At 35.7% G+C, this 17,055-nt stretch overlaps 4 protein-coding genes across 8 annotated transcripts in view; 1 reads left to right on the top strand and 3 right to left on the bottom strand.

Annotated features, from left to right (window-relative positions):
• Positions 1-1,372: 1,372 nt before the first annotated feature.
• Positions 1,373-9,064, bottom strand: LOC142979243 (2-phosphoxylose phosphatase 1). The gene is made up of 7 exons (XM_076124070.1): positions 8,675-9,064; positions 8,342-8,491; positions 7,823-7,961; positions 7,303-7,466; positions 6,925-6,999; positions 5,969-6,143; positions 1,373-5,067 (listed from the first exon to the last, which is right to left on the bottom strand). The coding sequence occupies exons 1-7, from the start codon at positions 8,793-8,795 to the stop codon at positions 3,903-3,905; spliced, it is 1,989 nt and encodes a 662-aa protein (XP_075980185.1). The 5' UTR covers positions 8,796-9,064; the 3' UTR covers positions 1,373-3,902.
• Positions 9,065-9,361: 297 nt separating this feature from the next.
• On the top strand, positions 9,362-12,722 carry LOC142979242 (X-ray repair cross-complementing protein 5-like). Its single transcript, XM_076124069.1, has 3 exons — positions 9,362-9,804; positions 10,365-10,520; positions 10,651-12,722. The coding sequence occupies exons 1-3, from the start codon at positions 9,514-9,516 to the stop codon at positions 12,304-12,306; spliced, it is 2,103 nt and encodes a 700-aa protein (XP_075980184.1). The 5' UTR covers positions 9,362-9,513; the 3' UTR covers positions 12,307-12,722.
• Positions 12,723-12,772: 50 nt separating this feature from the next.
• On the bottom strand, positions 12,773-13,397 carry LOC142979245 (uncharacterized). Its single transcript, XM_076124073.1, has one exon. It carries the CDS (start codon positions 13,384-13,386, stop codon positions 12,883-12,885), a length of 504 nt encoding a protein of 167 aa, XP_075980188.1. The 5' UTR covers positions 13,387-13,397; the 3' UTR covers positions 12,773-12,882.
• Positions 13,398-13,610: 213 nt separating this feature from the next.
• The window catches only part of LOC142979241 (uncharacterized), a 51,434-nt gene continuing 47,989 nt past the window's right edge, over positions 13,611-17,055 (bottom strand). For 2 of the 5 annotated variants that reach the window (XM_076124067.1, XM_076124066.1), the window contains 6 exons: positions 16,105-16,192; positions 14,774-14,967; positions 14,405-14,574; positions 14,151-14,241; positions 13,877-14,050; positions 13,611-13,760 (listed from right to left, as the gene is read on the bottom strand). In XM_076124067.1, the coding sequence (XP_075980182.1) occupies positions 13,611-13,760; positions 13,877-14,050; positions 14,151-14,241; positions 14,405-14,574; positions 14,774-14,967; positions 16,105-16,126 (801 nt within the window). In that variant the 5' untranslated portion in view covers positions 16,127-16,192. Of the gene's footprint in view, positions 13,761-13,876; positions 14,051-14,150; positions 14,242-14,404; positions 14,575-14,773; positions 14,968-16,104; positions 16,193-16,585; positions 16,717-17,055 lie in introns of those variants that run through there. The other 3 variants (XM_076124065.1, XR_012959820.1, XM_076124061.1) reach the window with 3 other exon arrangements.

Genomic DNA, 17,055 nt, shown 5'->3' with positions numbered 1-17,055 from the left:
TTTTATTTCAAGGAATATTGATGGAATATAGGAATAAGGAATATGGATATTTATTTTATTTCATCAAGGATACTCCACCTGATGAAGAACTTGTGTCTTTAACTATAATTGGTTTTGATTTTATTTAATTACATTCTTTACTAGAATATTTAAAAACAAACTGTTCCAAAATGATATTAGGCTTACTGGTTCAGTCACTTCACTAGTATTGTCAATTTTTCATGTGTCAAATCGGTAATAACTCAGCGGCCCTACTATAGTCACCATCGATCATCAACACAACCAAGCAGCTGCCGAAAACTTTGTGTAAAAATTTGCGCCCTTTGCAGATTTTTTGCAGAAACCATTCTTTTCAAGTGTTTTTTAATGCACAGCGTTTAAGAAAGTTACGAGTAGAGAATCGAGCTACACATACGGTGTTTGCGCCTGATCGTTTAAAATAGCAATATGTACACAAGGCAATTAATATAGCAGAACTGTGTGCCGACAGGATCATTAAATTGTCAGGCGCTTAGTCTGTATTCAAAGGGTGCCTTGTTCGAGTGTTCAACTTACCTACATAATGCCGATTTACCTTAAACTTGAATACATTATGCCTTTATTGATTTCAACCGATCAGTATTACTCCTTTGACTGCCTCCATGGCGCCGCTGCGACCATTGCGTCGGGACGACCTCCCGGGTTCGATTCCCACACGGGACAATTATTATTAGTTATTATTATTATTATTGTGGTGAACGAAGCAAACAGTATTATAACATTATGTAATAAAAACATTAAATTTTTAACACTGTCACCAATGAAGCTTCAAACAATGAAAAAAATTAGTTGTGCGATCCACAAATCTTTGTTTTGGGTCTGGTCCTACATTGTGTCCGTTGTTTGTAGGTATGTTAGTAAAAAGTCCCCGCGACACGAGCATTTCTTAGTGCGGGAGTTGTCTTTTTAAAAGAAAAAAAAAAGAGAAATAAAATTAATAAGCGAAACATCTAGACGCTAGGCTTATCTAAAGCGTTCATAGTCAGTTGCGTTTCAATTCCATGGGTGGTCGCTTAGAGGTATTTGAGCTTTGCATCTCCTGCTCCAATATTTGAAGTCAATATGTAACAATAAGGTGCAACGCAGACGACAGACTATCCTTGACGCACTTTTTAGTCTGTGAAAACAGAACTTACGCAATTATATGTAGTAACGCGCCGGACTTTTTGCGCGTTGTGTGCGTTACTGCATATAAAGGCATAAGTTCTATTTTCACAGACATAAAAGTGCGTCACGGATAGTCTGTCGTCTGCGCTGCACCTAAATTAGTAATTATCCTAATTATTCAAAAGTGAATTCTATAAATGGATATTGTGAAAATAATAAGACAATATCAGAATTCAAACAATTTTAATGTGATGTATCTATTATATTATCTGTGGGTACAATTACTCTAAATTATGGCGTCTATTTGAGACAATAACGTACAAACATGAGATACGTTTCCCAGGAACTTTACAATTAAAAAATCATACCACACTTAGATTTAAGAAGAGATCATGAATGACGTATATTGCTGCTTATCCCCAGAGTAGCAAAGGATGATGTTATGTGGAGATCATTAACGTTAATATTAATTAAACAGAAGAATTACATGTTTAAAATTATTGCTTATAGTTAAGTAGATAATTACGCTACATAAAAGGGTTGCAGAACATTAAAAAACATATTTAAATGCAATTATGAAATGCATACTGGGGGGCTATCACGTATCTCAGTTGTCAAATATTTGAAAGACACTACCCTGTACATTGTTTTCTCCCTTAGAATACTGTGGTTAGCACGTTACGTCAAAGCAGCAATGTACTGAATAATGACCATCACTTTGACGTACACTAGCTGTCAACTGAGATACGTGATAAGCCCGCTGGATGCCGATGAAAAAACGAAGCATTTAACTTAGCTTTTTCTAATGCATAAATTGTGGGATAAGTTAACCATAAAAGAGGTTTTACATAAAACCAAAACCAAAAACACGACATAGAGACGTCACTGTCGTATTATAGAATTTCATTTCATTTCAAAATTGTTATAAAAATGGCTTAGCATGAGTATTTTCGATGAAGCTTTTACGAGTAATTGTGTGAATCTGATAAGTGATGTCACAACTAGGTACCCTATAGGTACCATGGTCAAAAATCATCAAATTAGTGCTTGCTTTTATTACTAAAGCAAAGATCCTGGGAAACGTTTTAAAACTTACAATTAAAATAATATCTACGAATAAGTTAATTTATGTAAACAACAAAAAAAATATAGAACACAATATATAAGTGCAGTCTTTTCGTTATTCCCTCTTACATGATACGTCAAATTATTGATTAGGATATGTCATTCAATTATTTAATTAGTACCACTAGTGTTAAACGGAATTTGTGCAATTTATTGTGCGTGTTTTGTTACTTTAATAATTTTTATTATTTGATGTTTATGTATAAAGAACCATTCACACCGAAGCATCTAAAAGAATGACAGGTCAGTAGCGCTATATATATTCAGTACTGTGTATTAATTGCCAGACTTTGAAAATTTACTGCAAAAATAATTCGTTCAGCGTTTGCTACAGTCGCTGATTAGATTTTCATACACTTTTTTCGATTCCTAGCTGGCTGTTAAAAATCCATATTGGCACAGAATCGCGCTACAGATTACGGGAGAAAGATACACTCGCACGAAATCAGAAAGATAGATCGCAGAAAGAAACCTCTCTTTAATCTATTGTTTTTCCTCTTCTTTGCGAAGATCTAACTTTTAATGTGCATTTTATCAGCAGCCTAAAGGCGTAACTAGATTTTTTGGCAAGATCAGAACTTAGACCAACATATTAGTCAACCATTAAAGCCTCTTACCGCTACGATGTGAATGGGACTTACATTAAATTTGTTATTAAGCAAATTTTTCCCCTTTCCAAGCATTTAGTACCTACACTAGTGATACTACTTAAATGGTAAAACTAAACTTACAATACTAAAAATAAATAAGGTCTTTTTAAAATAACACGGGAATGTTGAGATCCAATTTCGTAAATTCATATCACAATAAATAATGATATGCTTTCAAAAATTAAATAAATAGTGTAATAATTTAAAACCTTCCACAATCGTGCATCTCTTTTTGACTCACTGACTCGTAAGACTTGTGAAAGAGACGGAACACAGTTTCGTAACTTAAGAACTATGATATGGCTTAAAAGTGAACCAATATTCAAGGAGCCTGCAAGTTTCATTTAAAAAATATACAGAACAAAACTAAAGCTTGCTTTTTTCTATACAATATCAGTAGTTTAACTACAAGAAACTGTCACTGTCAATCCTACTAATATTATAAATGCAAAAGTTTGTATGTATGGCTGTATGTTACTCTTTCACGCAAATACTACTGAACCGATTACAATGAAATTAGGTATGTAGGTAGCTGAAGACCCAGAATAACACATAGGCTACTTTTTATCCCGAAGTTCCCGAGGGATCGGGATTTACACGGGGACGAAGTCGCGGGCGGTCTCTAGTGTTTCTATAATAGACAAATATTTTTATAACGAGCACATGTGCGTATACACTTACATACACGTGCACACTTACATCAAGTGCACCCAAAATACAACCCGAAAGTTATTATTGTCATGTTTTTTACTAAACAGAAATAAATATATTTTACAAACTTAACAGAGGATCCCACACATAAGTCAATCCATATTTGTAGGAATACGATACACAATACATTTTTCTGGTGGAAAGACTGCGTGATTTTATGTATGTATGTTTGATACTATAGATCAATTTTGACTAGTGACATTTTCTTGTAGAGTCGTTTGCAGATTCCAACCTCACTGCACATTAAGTACTCAACAACTTACAAACCAATCAATAAATATGTTTAGCGTTCCCATAACTCGCGCACGCATCCTTAAAATTAGTCACATTGAAACTGGCGAAGTAATCATCGTGAATAAACCTCACTATATTCTCTATTGAACATAAATACGTATTGTAAATCTTCATATCATCAATAGGGTCAACTACTTTCATTACAACATTCTGTCTGGACTTACAAAAACTTAGTTTGTTTGTAACATCCTCCCCGTTGTACACAACACGGAAATAAAAGTCTTGCGCGACTGCTTTCCTTTTAGTAAACTTGAATTCGTCTCTCAAATCCTTCTTCCTATACACTTCGAATATCATCCTAGATGCATACTGTATATTATAATGCTGATAATTATTTAACCCTAACGCTAATATCAACGCTTGCAACGTTTTATCATGACCGGAGTACACAACAAATTTAGGTTTATTTTCCGATATCATTCGAATCATATTCTGCACTATATTATGTATCAAACCGTACGCGACTAACAAACCTCTCTTCCTATTATGTACATTCTTAATTTCCTGTCTATAACTCCATTCTAAGTAAGCAAAAAGAGACATTACATGTTCTTTCTTAATGCAGAAGTCTTCGCCGCTTTCCGGCGTTGGTTCTTTATAATCTTCGTCGAAATCCGCGTCCATTCTCGCGTCGTTCGGAAAGTTGAAATCTGCGTCTAAATTCTTTTTCACTATAACAACGTCTTCGTAACCATCTGCATTGTCTAGGTACCTCTGTTGGTAGTACAATAGTTTTTCTCTCTCCATTTGTGCGTCGAAATCTAAAGGCGCTTTTTTACTGTCATAGTACTTGCCGATGATATCTCTTGCTTTTCTCCCTATTTCGTTGTTGAAGTCCATTTGATTGTTGATGTAATCTAGCTCCATGTTGAGCGTATCTATGTCTACATCGAGGATCTTTCTAGAAGGTACTGTGTCTGGTCGGAATTTTAGTTTTTTGTTTATAGTTAGTTTTTTCTGTTTTGGTTTTTCCGTGCAGGGGAGAGGCGCGTCGTGGCACATGTACGCTAGGAGCGCGTCTCGGACTACGTCGGCGTCGGGATGTTCTTGAGACTCGAATAGAACCTTGGACAGTTTACTGACTAGCTCTTTGATGGCGGGGTGAGATTCTAGCCGATTCTTCGCTTGAGAATTGATTTTTCTGTAACAGTGAAATAAAGTTTTCTTTATTATGGTTATTTTTATTTGACAGATAAAATACACGATCATCTTTATTTCTTCTAAAGTTTAGGTTGTTATTATTATAACAACCTAAACTTCATCATGCTATTATATTAAACAGTGACATAATTATGACGTGTTGACTTTTACCCTATGACCTTAAACAAATGACGTCAGCTATAGATAACATAGGTCATCTCGTGCAGACTTTAGATATTGGATTTTTTTTTTTGCGCTGATGCCCGCGGCAATAGGCATTTATTAAGGTCGTTTTTTCAGATTGAAAACAAAGTTATTGGGAGCACAATGTCAAACTTCGGTCTTCTATTGGAATAATATCCCTGGGAATGAAACCCTACAACAAAACTTCTGATCTACTGAACCAAAATATAGTAGTAATTAGTAGTGCTAGTGGTGAACAATACAGACAGTGTCACAAGTAGATATATCCATCAGTGGTAGTGTTGGCTGATCATTTCTTAGACATTTCTGAGGCATCGAACAGAATAAGAAGTTTTGGTCTCTCCGGTCCGAGACTACACTAAGAAGGAATGACCAAAAAAAAACGTTGTAGTTTCGTAGCTTTGTAAAAACTAATATTTTTTCATTCCGGGACAGCAAAGTAAAATTACTGGACATGGAACAATCCCGGAAATCCAGGCAATCCCGGCCATCTGGCAACCCTAATCAGTGGTAATAACTGGTATATTTAAGGAAATGTGCAATAAGCAGGTACGGAGAGAGAGAGAGAAAGAAGTTCATTTATTTGAACAGTAAATCTTAACAGCTAAAAACATAATTACTTTAAACTAAACCTAACTATGCAATTACTCACGAATACATATATTTTAGTGTTCTAGGTACTAAACTAATGCACGTACTTGTTGAGCGCGTGGTGCGCGTGGCAGGCGCAGTCGCGGAAGCAGAAGGCGATGCTGTGCGCCTCCCGCGCGCCGGCCGCCCGCGCGCCCGCCGCGCCGCGCGCCGCGCCCCAGCCCAGCGCCACCAGCGACTGGAACGTGCGCCGGTAGCGCGTGCTGTACCACACCACCGACCCTGCACGACAACATACTGCCTTCAACACCCGTAGGACCTTCAATTCTTCGATACTCAACGATTTTAGTCTACGAATGAGTGGAATGGAAGGGATTCCATGATATGAATCGCATATATGATTATAGTAGTAGAGCTAGAGTCACCCCCTGGATAACACCATACTGGCTTTAAGACTCGAAGGACGCAAGGCTACGCAATTAATCGATACTCAACGATTTTAGTCTACAAATGACTATTGCCATTTGATCAGTTGCGGGACTAATGTCAAATCTCTTCAGTTTTAAATCCTGAGCAGGTTATATCATAAGGACGTCGCAGCCAAACAACCCCTTAATCACGAATTATATGAACAAAAGGCGATACTTTCAATAAGTAGGTACGAGATGTACCTATTATATAAGACAATAAGTGTCTTTACACACACGATCTTTCGCGCGTGAAAGAGCGTGCGTGTAAAGGGTGTGCAAGGAGAAAGAAAAAAGCGCGCGCCGCAGTTATCTGTCCGTGCCCGCGAAAAAAATCGCGAGCGAAGAGCGCGCCGTCTTTCCCGTGCGTAATCGTAATCAATCATCATCAATCGTAATAAAAGTATAGTAGATCACGCTACAAGTTTCCTCTGGCCGTTTGACCACGGCACTCGGCAGCCAGTTACTTTAAAACATCGGATACCAATCTTTTATCGACTTTAACAAGGATCAATAAATTTCACGCAACACCTTAACATAAGAGTCATACCAATTGTATAATGCTTTTTAATCGTTTTTGTTAAAAGATAACTTACCTGTATCTTTCTTCCCTTGCGGCTCAACAGCATCCAAACTCAATTTCTCTCCATACGCCTCTCTCAATATATTACCTGAAATAGAAAGGAACTGCTGAACGTTTCTTATTAAATTAGCACCTTTCTTAGACTTGCTAAGTAATTCGCGAATACCTCTTAGTTTATAGGAAGTCGAAAGGCGAAATTTATTAGATATTTTGGATAACATTATTTTCCTTTTCACATAGCAAAAAATCCCTAGCAGATGCAATTTAAAAGACTATTGTATTTATTGTGCATTATATAAATATCGTAACGAAACATCGTATTCACGAAACATATTAGGACTACAGCGTCGCAAGAAGGGAAGCAAAGGTTTTTAACAGTATTTGTACTTACCAACAGTAATCATTTGCAATATGCCTCTCGGTGTGAGTTGTCCCAAAGCGCAGCGCGTCCCGGCCGCTTTCGTCGGCAATGAAGGAAAGTTATGGAACGGACCAGCCACGGACACCCACCACGCGCGACCCGTACTACTCGCGTTTGACACGAACTCTTCATAACTGTTGTAAAACACTATGGTTTAGTACTATATGGAGTTTTTCTCTCAGATTATAAAGATAATGTCTACCTGGCCATATCCAACCGTAAATTCTATACAACTAGCCACACAGAAGTTCGTTACCAAGTGGGAAGACTGCCTCTGTCGCGCCAACTGCTTATGATGCGGTCTCAGAGTATTTTCTACTATAATTTCCGTAGTACATAGACCTAACACTGTTTATTGCGAAATGTAGGTATGCACAATAATGTGCATAATAATAATGTATGAGAAACATGCTACTTCCCATGCCACACTCATAAAGTTAGGAGTATGAAAACTTTAAATAAACTTTACTAAGTAATAAGAAAGTCATACCTTTTAAGCAATGGTGACACTGGTTCAGCATCACAAGGTAGTTTGTCACCATTCCTTAGGTGAGTTAAGGGACCCCTATCTCCATGTCTGGTGATTACGAGAGCTCCTTGAAGCATCCAGGTGTCGCTGTCTACTACACCTAGGAGAGTAAGAACTAGATTAATTAAATGACTTGAGATAAATAAACTCGAAAGATAAGTTACAGTCCCACTATTCTATGCTCCCATAATAATGAGAAGAATTGCAAGTCCACAATGGCAGGTGGTCAAATGCTATTAAACATATCAATTAAAAAAATAGTGTGTTGCCCTAGATTTCAAGCTCAGGCTCTGGTGTGTAAAGCTTATTTGTAATTTCAAGTTTAAAAATAAAGTTCACAATCTATGGTCTACAGTCTGAAATTATGACTTTAAGTTGCAAACCACTGTTTGAAAGTTTGGTATGGAAAGGCAATGTCCACTATTGGCTTGTAAACTACTGCATAATATGTAGTACAAGTTATATTTAAATATTTCTTACCTTCAGAACCCCTGACTATGCTATCTGGTGGGTTGCAAGCTCTCAAGTATATGCGTCTAAACTTCGCATCACTCTTTGATATGTACTCATTGTGCACTATTTTCTTTACAGCCGTTGTTTCTTCTCCCATTGACATGTATTTGTACATGACTGAAACATTTATATAAAAAAAATAATAAAGATACATAATAATATTCTGTATCATATTTTTTCTAGCACAAATAATATATTAAGCATAACACAATTAAATTGGCCCGGCCCAAAATGCCAGCTATTTTTCGACAACTTTACGAATTCAGATGCGAATAAGATAGTGATATTTTTCTTTCTTACCTGTTATGAGAAAGAAAATCCAAACACTCATGCCAAGATAACAATAAAAAGCTCTGTGGTGAAACGAAAACTTCATCATTTCTGTCACGATTTTACTCCTATTTGCAAATATTGAAGACATTGTTGAAATTCAGCACATTTCCTTCTTAAATTTCACTTCGTGAGAGCTAAGTTATTGTATTCATTATAATTTCTTGAGACGTTACGTGTACACTGTGGTCACATGTTTTTATTACACGGTCTTTATATTTTATCTATAATGGATGTAATTAGTAACAAACATTGTATTTCAGCAGAATGACGCGTTTTATGTTTTGTAAACAATAATTTTAGAGCAACAACAATCGATCGCGTAACTTTGACGCCTACGTACACTTTGACATGACATTAGAAAAAATAAAAATAAAACGCAAACCGTAGATTCTGCGCGTACGTACCTAGTCTATGGTGACCGATGAAATAAAAAGTATGTAGCCAGAATACCTAACTACATTAATGAAAACACGGATTTAGAACAACTGCGGGCTTTAGATAAAGACCTAGAAAAAACTTATTTTCATGATAACGTTAACTGAAATAGTTTACTGCGGTACGCGTCACGCTATGAACGAAACGCATAAACAATTTGTCAACTGTGACAACTGTCAAATGTTTTTCTGTGACGTCAAAACACTTAATATCTCACAACTGTCAAACTAGTTTCAACTTGAATCGTAGAATACCGGGAAAACTAAAGTAAAAAGTGGTAAACATCTAAAGTAAAAGCGTTACGTTGAAAATAAATCTATCGTCTGTCAAGTATATCATCAGAGTGAGTTATAACAAGGCACCACATCAAAATGGCTTTACACGAAGGAATAATCATCATATTAGACATAGGGCGCAATGTTGCTACCCCGGAAGAGAAAAATGAGAAGAGTTTCTTTGAAAAGGCTAAAGAATGTGCTGCTAGAATAATAGAACGTAAAGTCATGAGCGAGGGAAAGAGTGTAATTGCAATAATTTTACTGGGATCCAAGAAAACCAACAATAATATGGCTTTGCAATACCCTGGTACATTTAAACACATTGATATAATGACAGAGTTTGAAACTCCCACTTGGCAAATGATTCGGAACTTACCAGAGAAGGTATGGACTGTTTCTAAGAAAAATATTAGAATTTTATGATATTGTGTAATACTATAGTTAGTCATTCAAACAAATTGTTTTTATTTTTGAGGGGGCTTATGTATGAACATATTACGTTCAACGATTTTAAAAATTTAAAGGACTAGTACAATAATTACTTGGGAAGTTTTGTGTATGAGTATAATTTCTGTTTAAAAAAAAAAAAAAATCCATATTATTGGACAACTCACACATGGTCATTTGATCCCAAACTAAGCAGAGCTTGTACTATGGTAACCAAATAACTGATAAACATACTTATATACTTCTAAATATATACTTATATAGATAAATTGACAACCAGGCTCAGAACAAATAGTCGTGCTCATTACACAAAAATCTCTATTGGTCCAGGGGTCCTGACGCTAACTTGTCCCGGGTAGGATTCGAACCCACCACACGCGGCGCTACGGTTGTTGCGGCGAGGTGACCGCTTAAACCACTGCGCCAAACGTGCAGTTAACATGTTAACTGTATGATAACATATTGTAGTATAAATGTATCTGTCTTATTTATTTCAGCCATCAGACAGCAAAGGAGATTGGTTCGATTCACTTATTGTTGCAGCAGACTACTACAAAAATGGCATCAGTGGTATGAAATTTTCTAGCAAGAAGATCATACTTATGACCAATTTTAAGAGGTTGCCAGCTTTTGATCCAGATTCTATTGAACAGGTACTTATGATTGTGATTATGTTTACACAATTTTTAATACCCAATAAACAAACTCTTATTATTTTAAAAAATCTTACTTCAATTACCAGCATTAGTCATAAAGTAAATTTTGCACTTTTTTCTTCTTCAGGTTTTAAATGGATTCAAAGAGGAAGATTACGAAGTAGACATAATTGGCCCAAACATATACTCTGATGATCATGACAAAGAGTCTATTGAATTAGCTAGACAGTTTGTAGAAGTAACACAAGGTGCTACAGAAACATTTGAAAACACTATGCAGTATCTTCTCTTCCACAAGAAAAGAACAGTAAAAGCTATGCCATGGAATGTTGACTTAAGTATAGGCCCTAACATAAAGATTCCTGTGTCTACATTTCTTAGGATTAAAGATGAGCCTGTAGTCAAAAAATGGGATAAGTCTGTAAAAGACCCAGTCTCAAACAGTACTAGCACATCAGAGGCTATAGTCAAGTCAAAGGAGTTCTTCAATCCAGAAAATAAAAAAGTTGATGAAGACAATAAAATAAAGGGCTACCACTATGGACAGAAAATAATTCCATTTGATGAACATGATGAAACCATGCTCTATAAATCTGGTGAGAAGAGTCTCACAGTTTATGGTTTCACAAATGCTAAAAATATTCAATGGCAGACTTTGAATGGAGATGGCTTGCAGTATATGTTTGGTAGGAAAGGAGATAGGAAAGCACAGGAGGCTGTAAGATGTCTTGTAGAGTGTCTACATGAATTAAATCTTGTTGGTATAGTGAGAAAAGTACACAACAATAACAATGCCCCTAAAATGTATGCTCTAATGCCAGTCATTGATACTAACAACTTTGTCTGCCTGTCCATGGCTGCTGTATGTTTCAAAGAAGACATAAAACAAATGTCATTTCCAACAACAAATTTGAAAAAACACAGATGCAATGATGAACAAGTTAATGCTTTTGTAGATCTCATTAATGCAATGGATCTAACAAATGCATATGATGACACATATGATGATGCTGAAGCTTTCCCAATAGCAGAGTGTGTCAGTCCGTCAGCACAATATGTCCTTGATTGTATTGCTTACAGAGCAATGAACCCAGATAAACCACTCCCTAAACCTAAACAAGAAATATTGAGCCTGTTTGAAGTTCCACCCATGCTGCTAAAGAAAGCAAAAGATCCCATAGACAAAATAAAAATACTGTTTCCACTGAAGAATGTTGAACCCAAACCAAAGCGAAGCAAGAATATACCTTTGGACATTGATTTAATTCAGCCGATTGATGTTAAAACAGAGGATGGAGAAGCAGCAGATGTGAAAATTCAAATGCCAGCACATCAGGCCCCTGTTGTGGTGAAAAATATAGGTACTTTTGACCCTGTTGGTGACTATAAAGCTCTCAAGAATCAAAACAAATCTTTAGCAGAACTAGGTCCAGAGATGATCAAAGCTATAGAAGACATGATAAACTATAATATCAATGGTAATTACTCCAAAGCTATAGACAGTATGAAGATTCTGAGGTCAGAATATGTGAGCAGTGACCCTGGAGTTTACAATGCTTGGATGCAGAAACTGAAAGCAGATCTGATAGATTCTGATCATAAAGATATTCTAGACTTAATTGTTGAGAACAAAGCTAGTTTTATATTAAAATCAGAGAATGAGTTGAGTACCTATGACAGTGAATATAGCCATGAGGAGAGCCAGCTGTACGAGAATGATACAATACCACAATCTGCTGAGCTGACTATTAGTTCTGAAGTACAGGACATGTTTGATGATTGAAATGGTGTTATTGTGTGTTGAAAAAAAAAAATAGTATTGTTACTTATATGAATATGTAGCCTATATGTATTTGTATTTTTGTAATCCATTAAATGTTTGTAATGGAATAGACCTAATTGTGGTCCTATTTAAATTTGGTCTACTTCTGAAAGGATCTCAAAAATTCATTGTTGAAATTTGTTACACAAGATTTCTCAAAAAAAATATTTTTGTAGTGTTAAAAGGTTTATTATTAAGTACATATTGTAGGTAAAAAACAATGTTAACAGTGAGTAATTGTGGTATGGTAAATATTATAGAAAGCTGAATTGAATTTGAAATTGACAATGTACCTACCTTACATAGTTTAAGTATTTTAGATAAGAATGCTATTTTTGTACTTATCCTGCTTTATATTAAAAAGTTGTTGTATTTAATAACTTTTTCATTTAAGTCCCCCATTCAACACATCAATGAAAACAACAAGTCTAGGCCTGAATATTTAATAGTTTTCAATAAAATCTAATATTCAATTTGCACACAATAAATTCATGTAAATTTAATCTTAATAGTTTGATGTGATGGTCCTTTGAGCAATCATTGTACACCTGTCGGGCTTATTTTGTTTTGAGAGTGAAGAAGTTCCAAAAACTCTTGCAGGGATAGATCTTCCTGGCAGTCTGTGTCTAAATCGTGTTCAAGTTGTGCCTCCATAGAATTAGCCTCGGGACTCAGTACAATATTTTCGTCCAAAACAACATGATTAAGGCGTGACTTCAAACTCTGAAGTATTTCTTCGAGTTCCAAACACTTGTTTCTGATTGACGCTCCGAGATCGGACTGTGGGTCTATGTCGTCAATGGTCGCATTTTCAGAGAAAGAATTGGCGGGAGTGCGCGTCCGTGGAGGTTGTATCATGCTGAATAAATTTTCTGGTATGCCATTCCCATTTCTGGCGGCGTCCGGAGATCGCGACTCTGTAAACTCTGCGAGTATTTCATCAATTATGTCCTCAGCGTTTTGTCGCGGATCAACAACTTCTTCAGAGAGATCGGCGCCGCCCTCACTGTTTATCATTTTATTATTCGAGTCGAGTTTCATGGTTTCGCCGTAGTTCTCACCCAAAAATATCGATTCGTTATCAAAATAAATAATAAATAAGGAAGAGAGTTGTCGACGAAAGTCAGATGATTGATAATTTTGGTGTTGCCAGCCTCGACAGTGTTATAACAGCTAAACTAAAAAACTACTATAACAAACATTAAAAATCTAATAGACTAACTTGTAATGATCAAGTAACAAGCAAAACTCAATATAATTTCAAATCAATTTGCTTCACAGAATCGACGCTGGGGGAAATATAAATCGAGATAGGCCTCCTTTCTTAATTTCTTCACAATTTCTTCGTTCTTCATTATTTTCAAGGCGGCTTTGCAACTGTTGTGCGCATGTGCGAAGAAACAGTCTCGTATAGACTGTAATGACCAATAAAAATATTTTATTTCGACATGATATTTTAGCAAGGTCATACACATATATTCCACATTTCGTAAACACAAAACTAACTAACAAACTATGATAAATATCATACCTTAAATTCTGCAAGTTTGCAGCCTTGGAATTTCGCTAGGCAATGTTTGAATAATCGCGCATAATGTTTTCGACACAAAAATACTCTATTTTCAAACTGCCAGTAATCTCCTTGTGCCGAGCATGAACAGCCGCAGACTCCACAGGCGTCCAAATTGTATGGCACGCATTTAATCTAATGTAACATATGAAAATAAATTGTATTTTAGATTTAGGTAGGTATCAGGACTTAGGTACATTAAATGTTATTTATATCTGAAAATAACAATACTTACTCCCACGGCACATCTCAATATTTTCTTCCCTGAGAAACTGTATGCGAAATTCATTTGCCGTTTTTTGACTTCAGGACAATAATCGCAAGGCCTGTGGGTGAAAAAATGCTACATAATACAAAAAGGGACCTACATAACCACACATAGGTATGCTTGAATGCTTATACAAAAGTATAAGCAGAAAATTCTTAGGCGTTCAATTCCAGTCATTCAGTCAATCATTTCGAGATTAATTCAACAAATTGAATCCTTACGCTGGGCAAGTGGATGCAGTAAATATCCCCTTTCTCTTAGAAGTAGAGTTAAAAGGAGCGCAATTTTGTTTGAATCGTTTCTTTGGCTTGGGTTCTCTCGGCGGAGGTTGGTATTCATGTCTCACCAACCAACGAGGAGTTTTCGCTCCCAGTCCTTGTTTACTGTAAATCTGAGAACAGTTTTGTAAATTAAGATAGCCATATGATGCTGTATAAACATTTTTTTATTAGACTGTAAATTACGGCCTACGACCATAATATGAAATAGTACCTAAGTCATTTCTGTCATCACAATGAATGTTTATGATTAGTTTTCCTTTATTAAATACACAGACAACATAACTTATAGACTAATGTGTTTAAACATACCCTGCGATTAATATCATAGAAAGCATCTCTATTATCGTCATATGTTCCAGGACCTACACCGGGTCTTATTTCATTAGCATTTCGTCTCATGAACGGACTCATGGCAGGGCCGGCAGTCGGCAAGACCTCCCGGTCCAGAGCAGATCCAAAACATATGCGTGGCGGTGTTTTTTTCGTTACCACATATTCAAAATCTGAAACGCATTAAATATGTGTTTTATTATAACGAATACAACGAATGAAGATTCAGGCATTCTGAAACAAGTAAACCTAGAACACTTCGCAAAATATAAATCATGAAATATTTTATTAAAGTAGTTAAGCAGTTTAGTTTTGTTTAGTTCCTGAAATCAATAAGGTCTTTTTAAATGCTAATCTACTTTCACTTAAACCAATATTTTTTCTACTTTACCGCCATGGAAGGCTTCCCCGAAATTATTGGGGGCTAGATAACGGCGCGTGTACGGTCGCTGCATGGTTGTATACTACAGACTAGTTCGCAGAGCGTTCGTGATTGTTAGAAACAATAAAAAATATGATGAATCCGCCCATATTACGCTTTATTGGAGCGCACGCTCGGCGCCGCTGTTAGAAGTATCCACACGGGAGGAAAATAATCCCCGGACATTCCATTTCTTATCTACATATTCATGTAGATTGATTTTTATTCTAGCATGCATTATGAGATCCCTCCTTGTTATGGTCGTTAATGTAGTTATGCTCATAGGCTAGTTAAATGTAATTAGAAAACTTCCAATTTTATGAATTGTAGGAAAAAATTGAATCAATTTGAGGTTCCTATCACTTTTGCATCAGTTCCCATTAAAACATTATTTGGCGGGTTAAAATTTAACTCTTTACATTTTAAGTATAGGCCTGATTATAGCAGTAGTTTATCCGTATTTATGTCATAATATATAATCTATATATATTTATTTAAAAGAAAAATGTCTGCTTTTGTAGTAACAACAGCATGGTTACTATAAAAAATCAGCAATCGGAACGACGCAATCATTTGTTTATGACATGAAAGACACGAAAAAAAGGTAAAGGTCGTGTCAATGCAAAACATAGTAAGTAGGTCTTTTACATTTGTATATTGATTAAACAGGATGTTTTCATGGTAGTTAGGTATTTACTCAAACAAATACAGCAGAAAAAATTGCTTAACAATGTTTTGGTGCCTATGTCAATAGTCGGCACATTCTCAAAAAACGATGTCATGTTTAATGCTTTCAACCTATGCTTTTAAAGAAATAAATATAATGTAACAGACTATTTTCTTCTTAACTATAACGTCTCGAGTTCTAGATATAGGAATGAGATCTTACCTAAAGTTACATCCCAAGTCATATTGCAATAATTATATTAAAAAATTGTAGATCACGTTATAAAATGCTTCGTACTGAGAATAGTCGACTGAAACATAAATAATAATAGGTACATTATTAGTTAATCCTAAGAAGTAAACAACTTTTAAATGCATCCGTGGTGCAATGGTTAAGGTCACCACGTCGCTACCATTGCGCCGGGAGGTCGTGGGTTCGATTCCCACATAGCGATTCAAGAGCAATTCATAATGCGGAAGGTGTAAAAAAACACTAGTTTTAAAAACCCCTGTCAACCCCTTACAACCTGATCTTAGTGAGATGTTCAAGTAAGGTAGGTGTTAGACTATGAGCCCGTGATGTTTTTAGTTACGCCAGGCGAAGGCTCGTTAACTATTTCCTAATCATAAGAAGGGTTATTGTCTCGTAAAGGTGTAAGCTATAATTTAAACTTAAAAATATTCTATAAACATGACGGGCTTACCTAATAACTCCCTAAAAAACACAAAATCTCTCAAGAATATTATTCATTGACATGCAAAATTATTTCAAAAATGAATTTGAAAGCATTCATCAAACTGACTTTTTATTTTTTTTTACTCTTATGTTTAGGGCCAAATTTTGTGGGGCTAACACAGAGTTTATGCATACTCTTTAGTCATGAGCTAATCGCTTCGTAGAAAAGTTTGCAATAAATAAAGTGTTATTTGTTCACTTCTATTTTTATACTCAGGTCAATGAGGATTGAGTATTACTTAAATCTCTTTTATGTTTCATCTGTCTCTATTTTAGGGCCTATTAACACTCATATTTTAATTGTAGGTAATTCAAAATAGCCACCGTCGTCGTTATCGTTATCAAGAGAAGAGCGTTTTATTTATGATTTTTACATCAAGTTATTCTGTAGTTCACATAATTTGATGTTTAAAAAAACACAAGATGGGTGCGTTATTA

This window comes from Anticarsia gemmatalis, chromosome 16, assembly GCF_050436995.1.
Source record: "Anticarsia gemmatalis isolate Benzon Research Colony breed Stoneville strain chromosome 16, ilAntGemm2 primary, whole genome shotgun sequence".
In the NCBI taxonomy this organism is placed as follows: Eukaryota; Metazoa; Arthropoda; class Insecta; order Lepidoptera; family Erebidae; genus Anticarsia; species Anticarsia gemmatalis.
Note: the sequence above shows the minus strand (reverse complement) of the source record. Positions and strands in the feature narration are given on the sequence as shown.

Excerpts from the sequence above, each read along its gene's own strand:
- LOC142979243 (XM_076124070.1), bottom strand. The coding sequence starts at position 8,795 with ATGTCTTCAATATTTGCAAATAGGAGTAAAATCGTGACAGAAATGATG. Across the intron at positions 8,492-8,674 it reads GATTTTCTTTCTCATAACAG|TCATGTACAAATACATGTCA; the intron begins GTAAGAAAGAAA and ends TAAATGTTTCAG. Across the intron at positions 7,467-7,822 it reads GTGTCACCATTGCTTAAAAG|TTATGAAGAGTTCGTGTCAA; the intron begins GTATGACTTTCT and ends GTTTTACAACAG.
- LOC142979242 (XM_076124069.1), top strand. The coding sequence starts at position 9,514 with ATGGCTTTACACGAAGGAATAATCATCATATTAGACATAGGGCGCAAT. Across the intron at positions 9,805-10,364 it reads TTCGGAACTTACCAGAGAAG|CCATCAGACAGCAAAGGAGA; the intron begins GTATGGACTGTT and ends TATTTATTTCAG. Across the intron at positions 10,521-10,650 it reads ATCCAGATTCTATTGAACAG|GTTTTAAATGGATTCAAAGA; the intron begins GTACTTATGATT and ends TTTCTTCTTCAG.
- LOC142979245 (XM_076124073.1), bottom strand. The coding sequence starts at position 13,386 with ATGAAACTCGACTCGAATAATAAAATGATAAACAGTGAGGGCGGCGCC.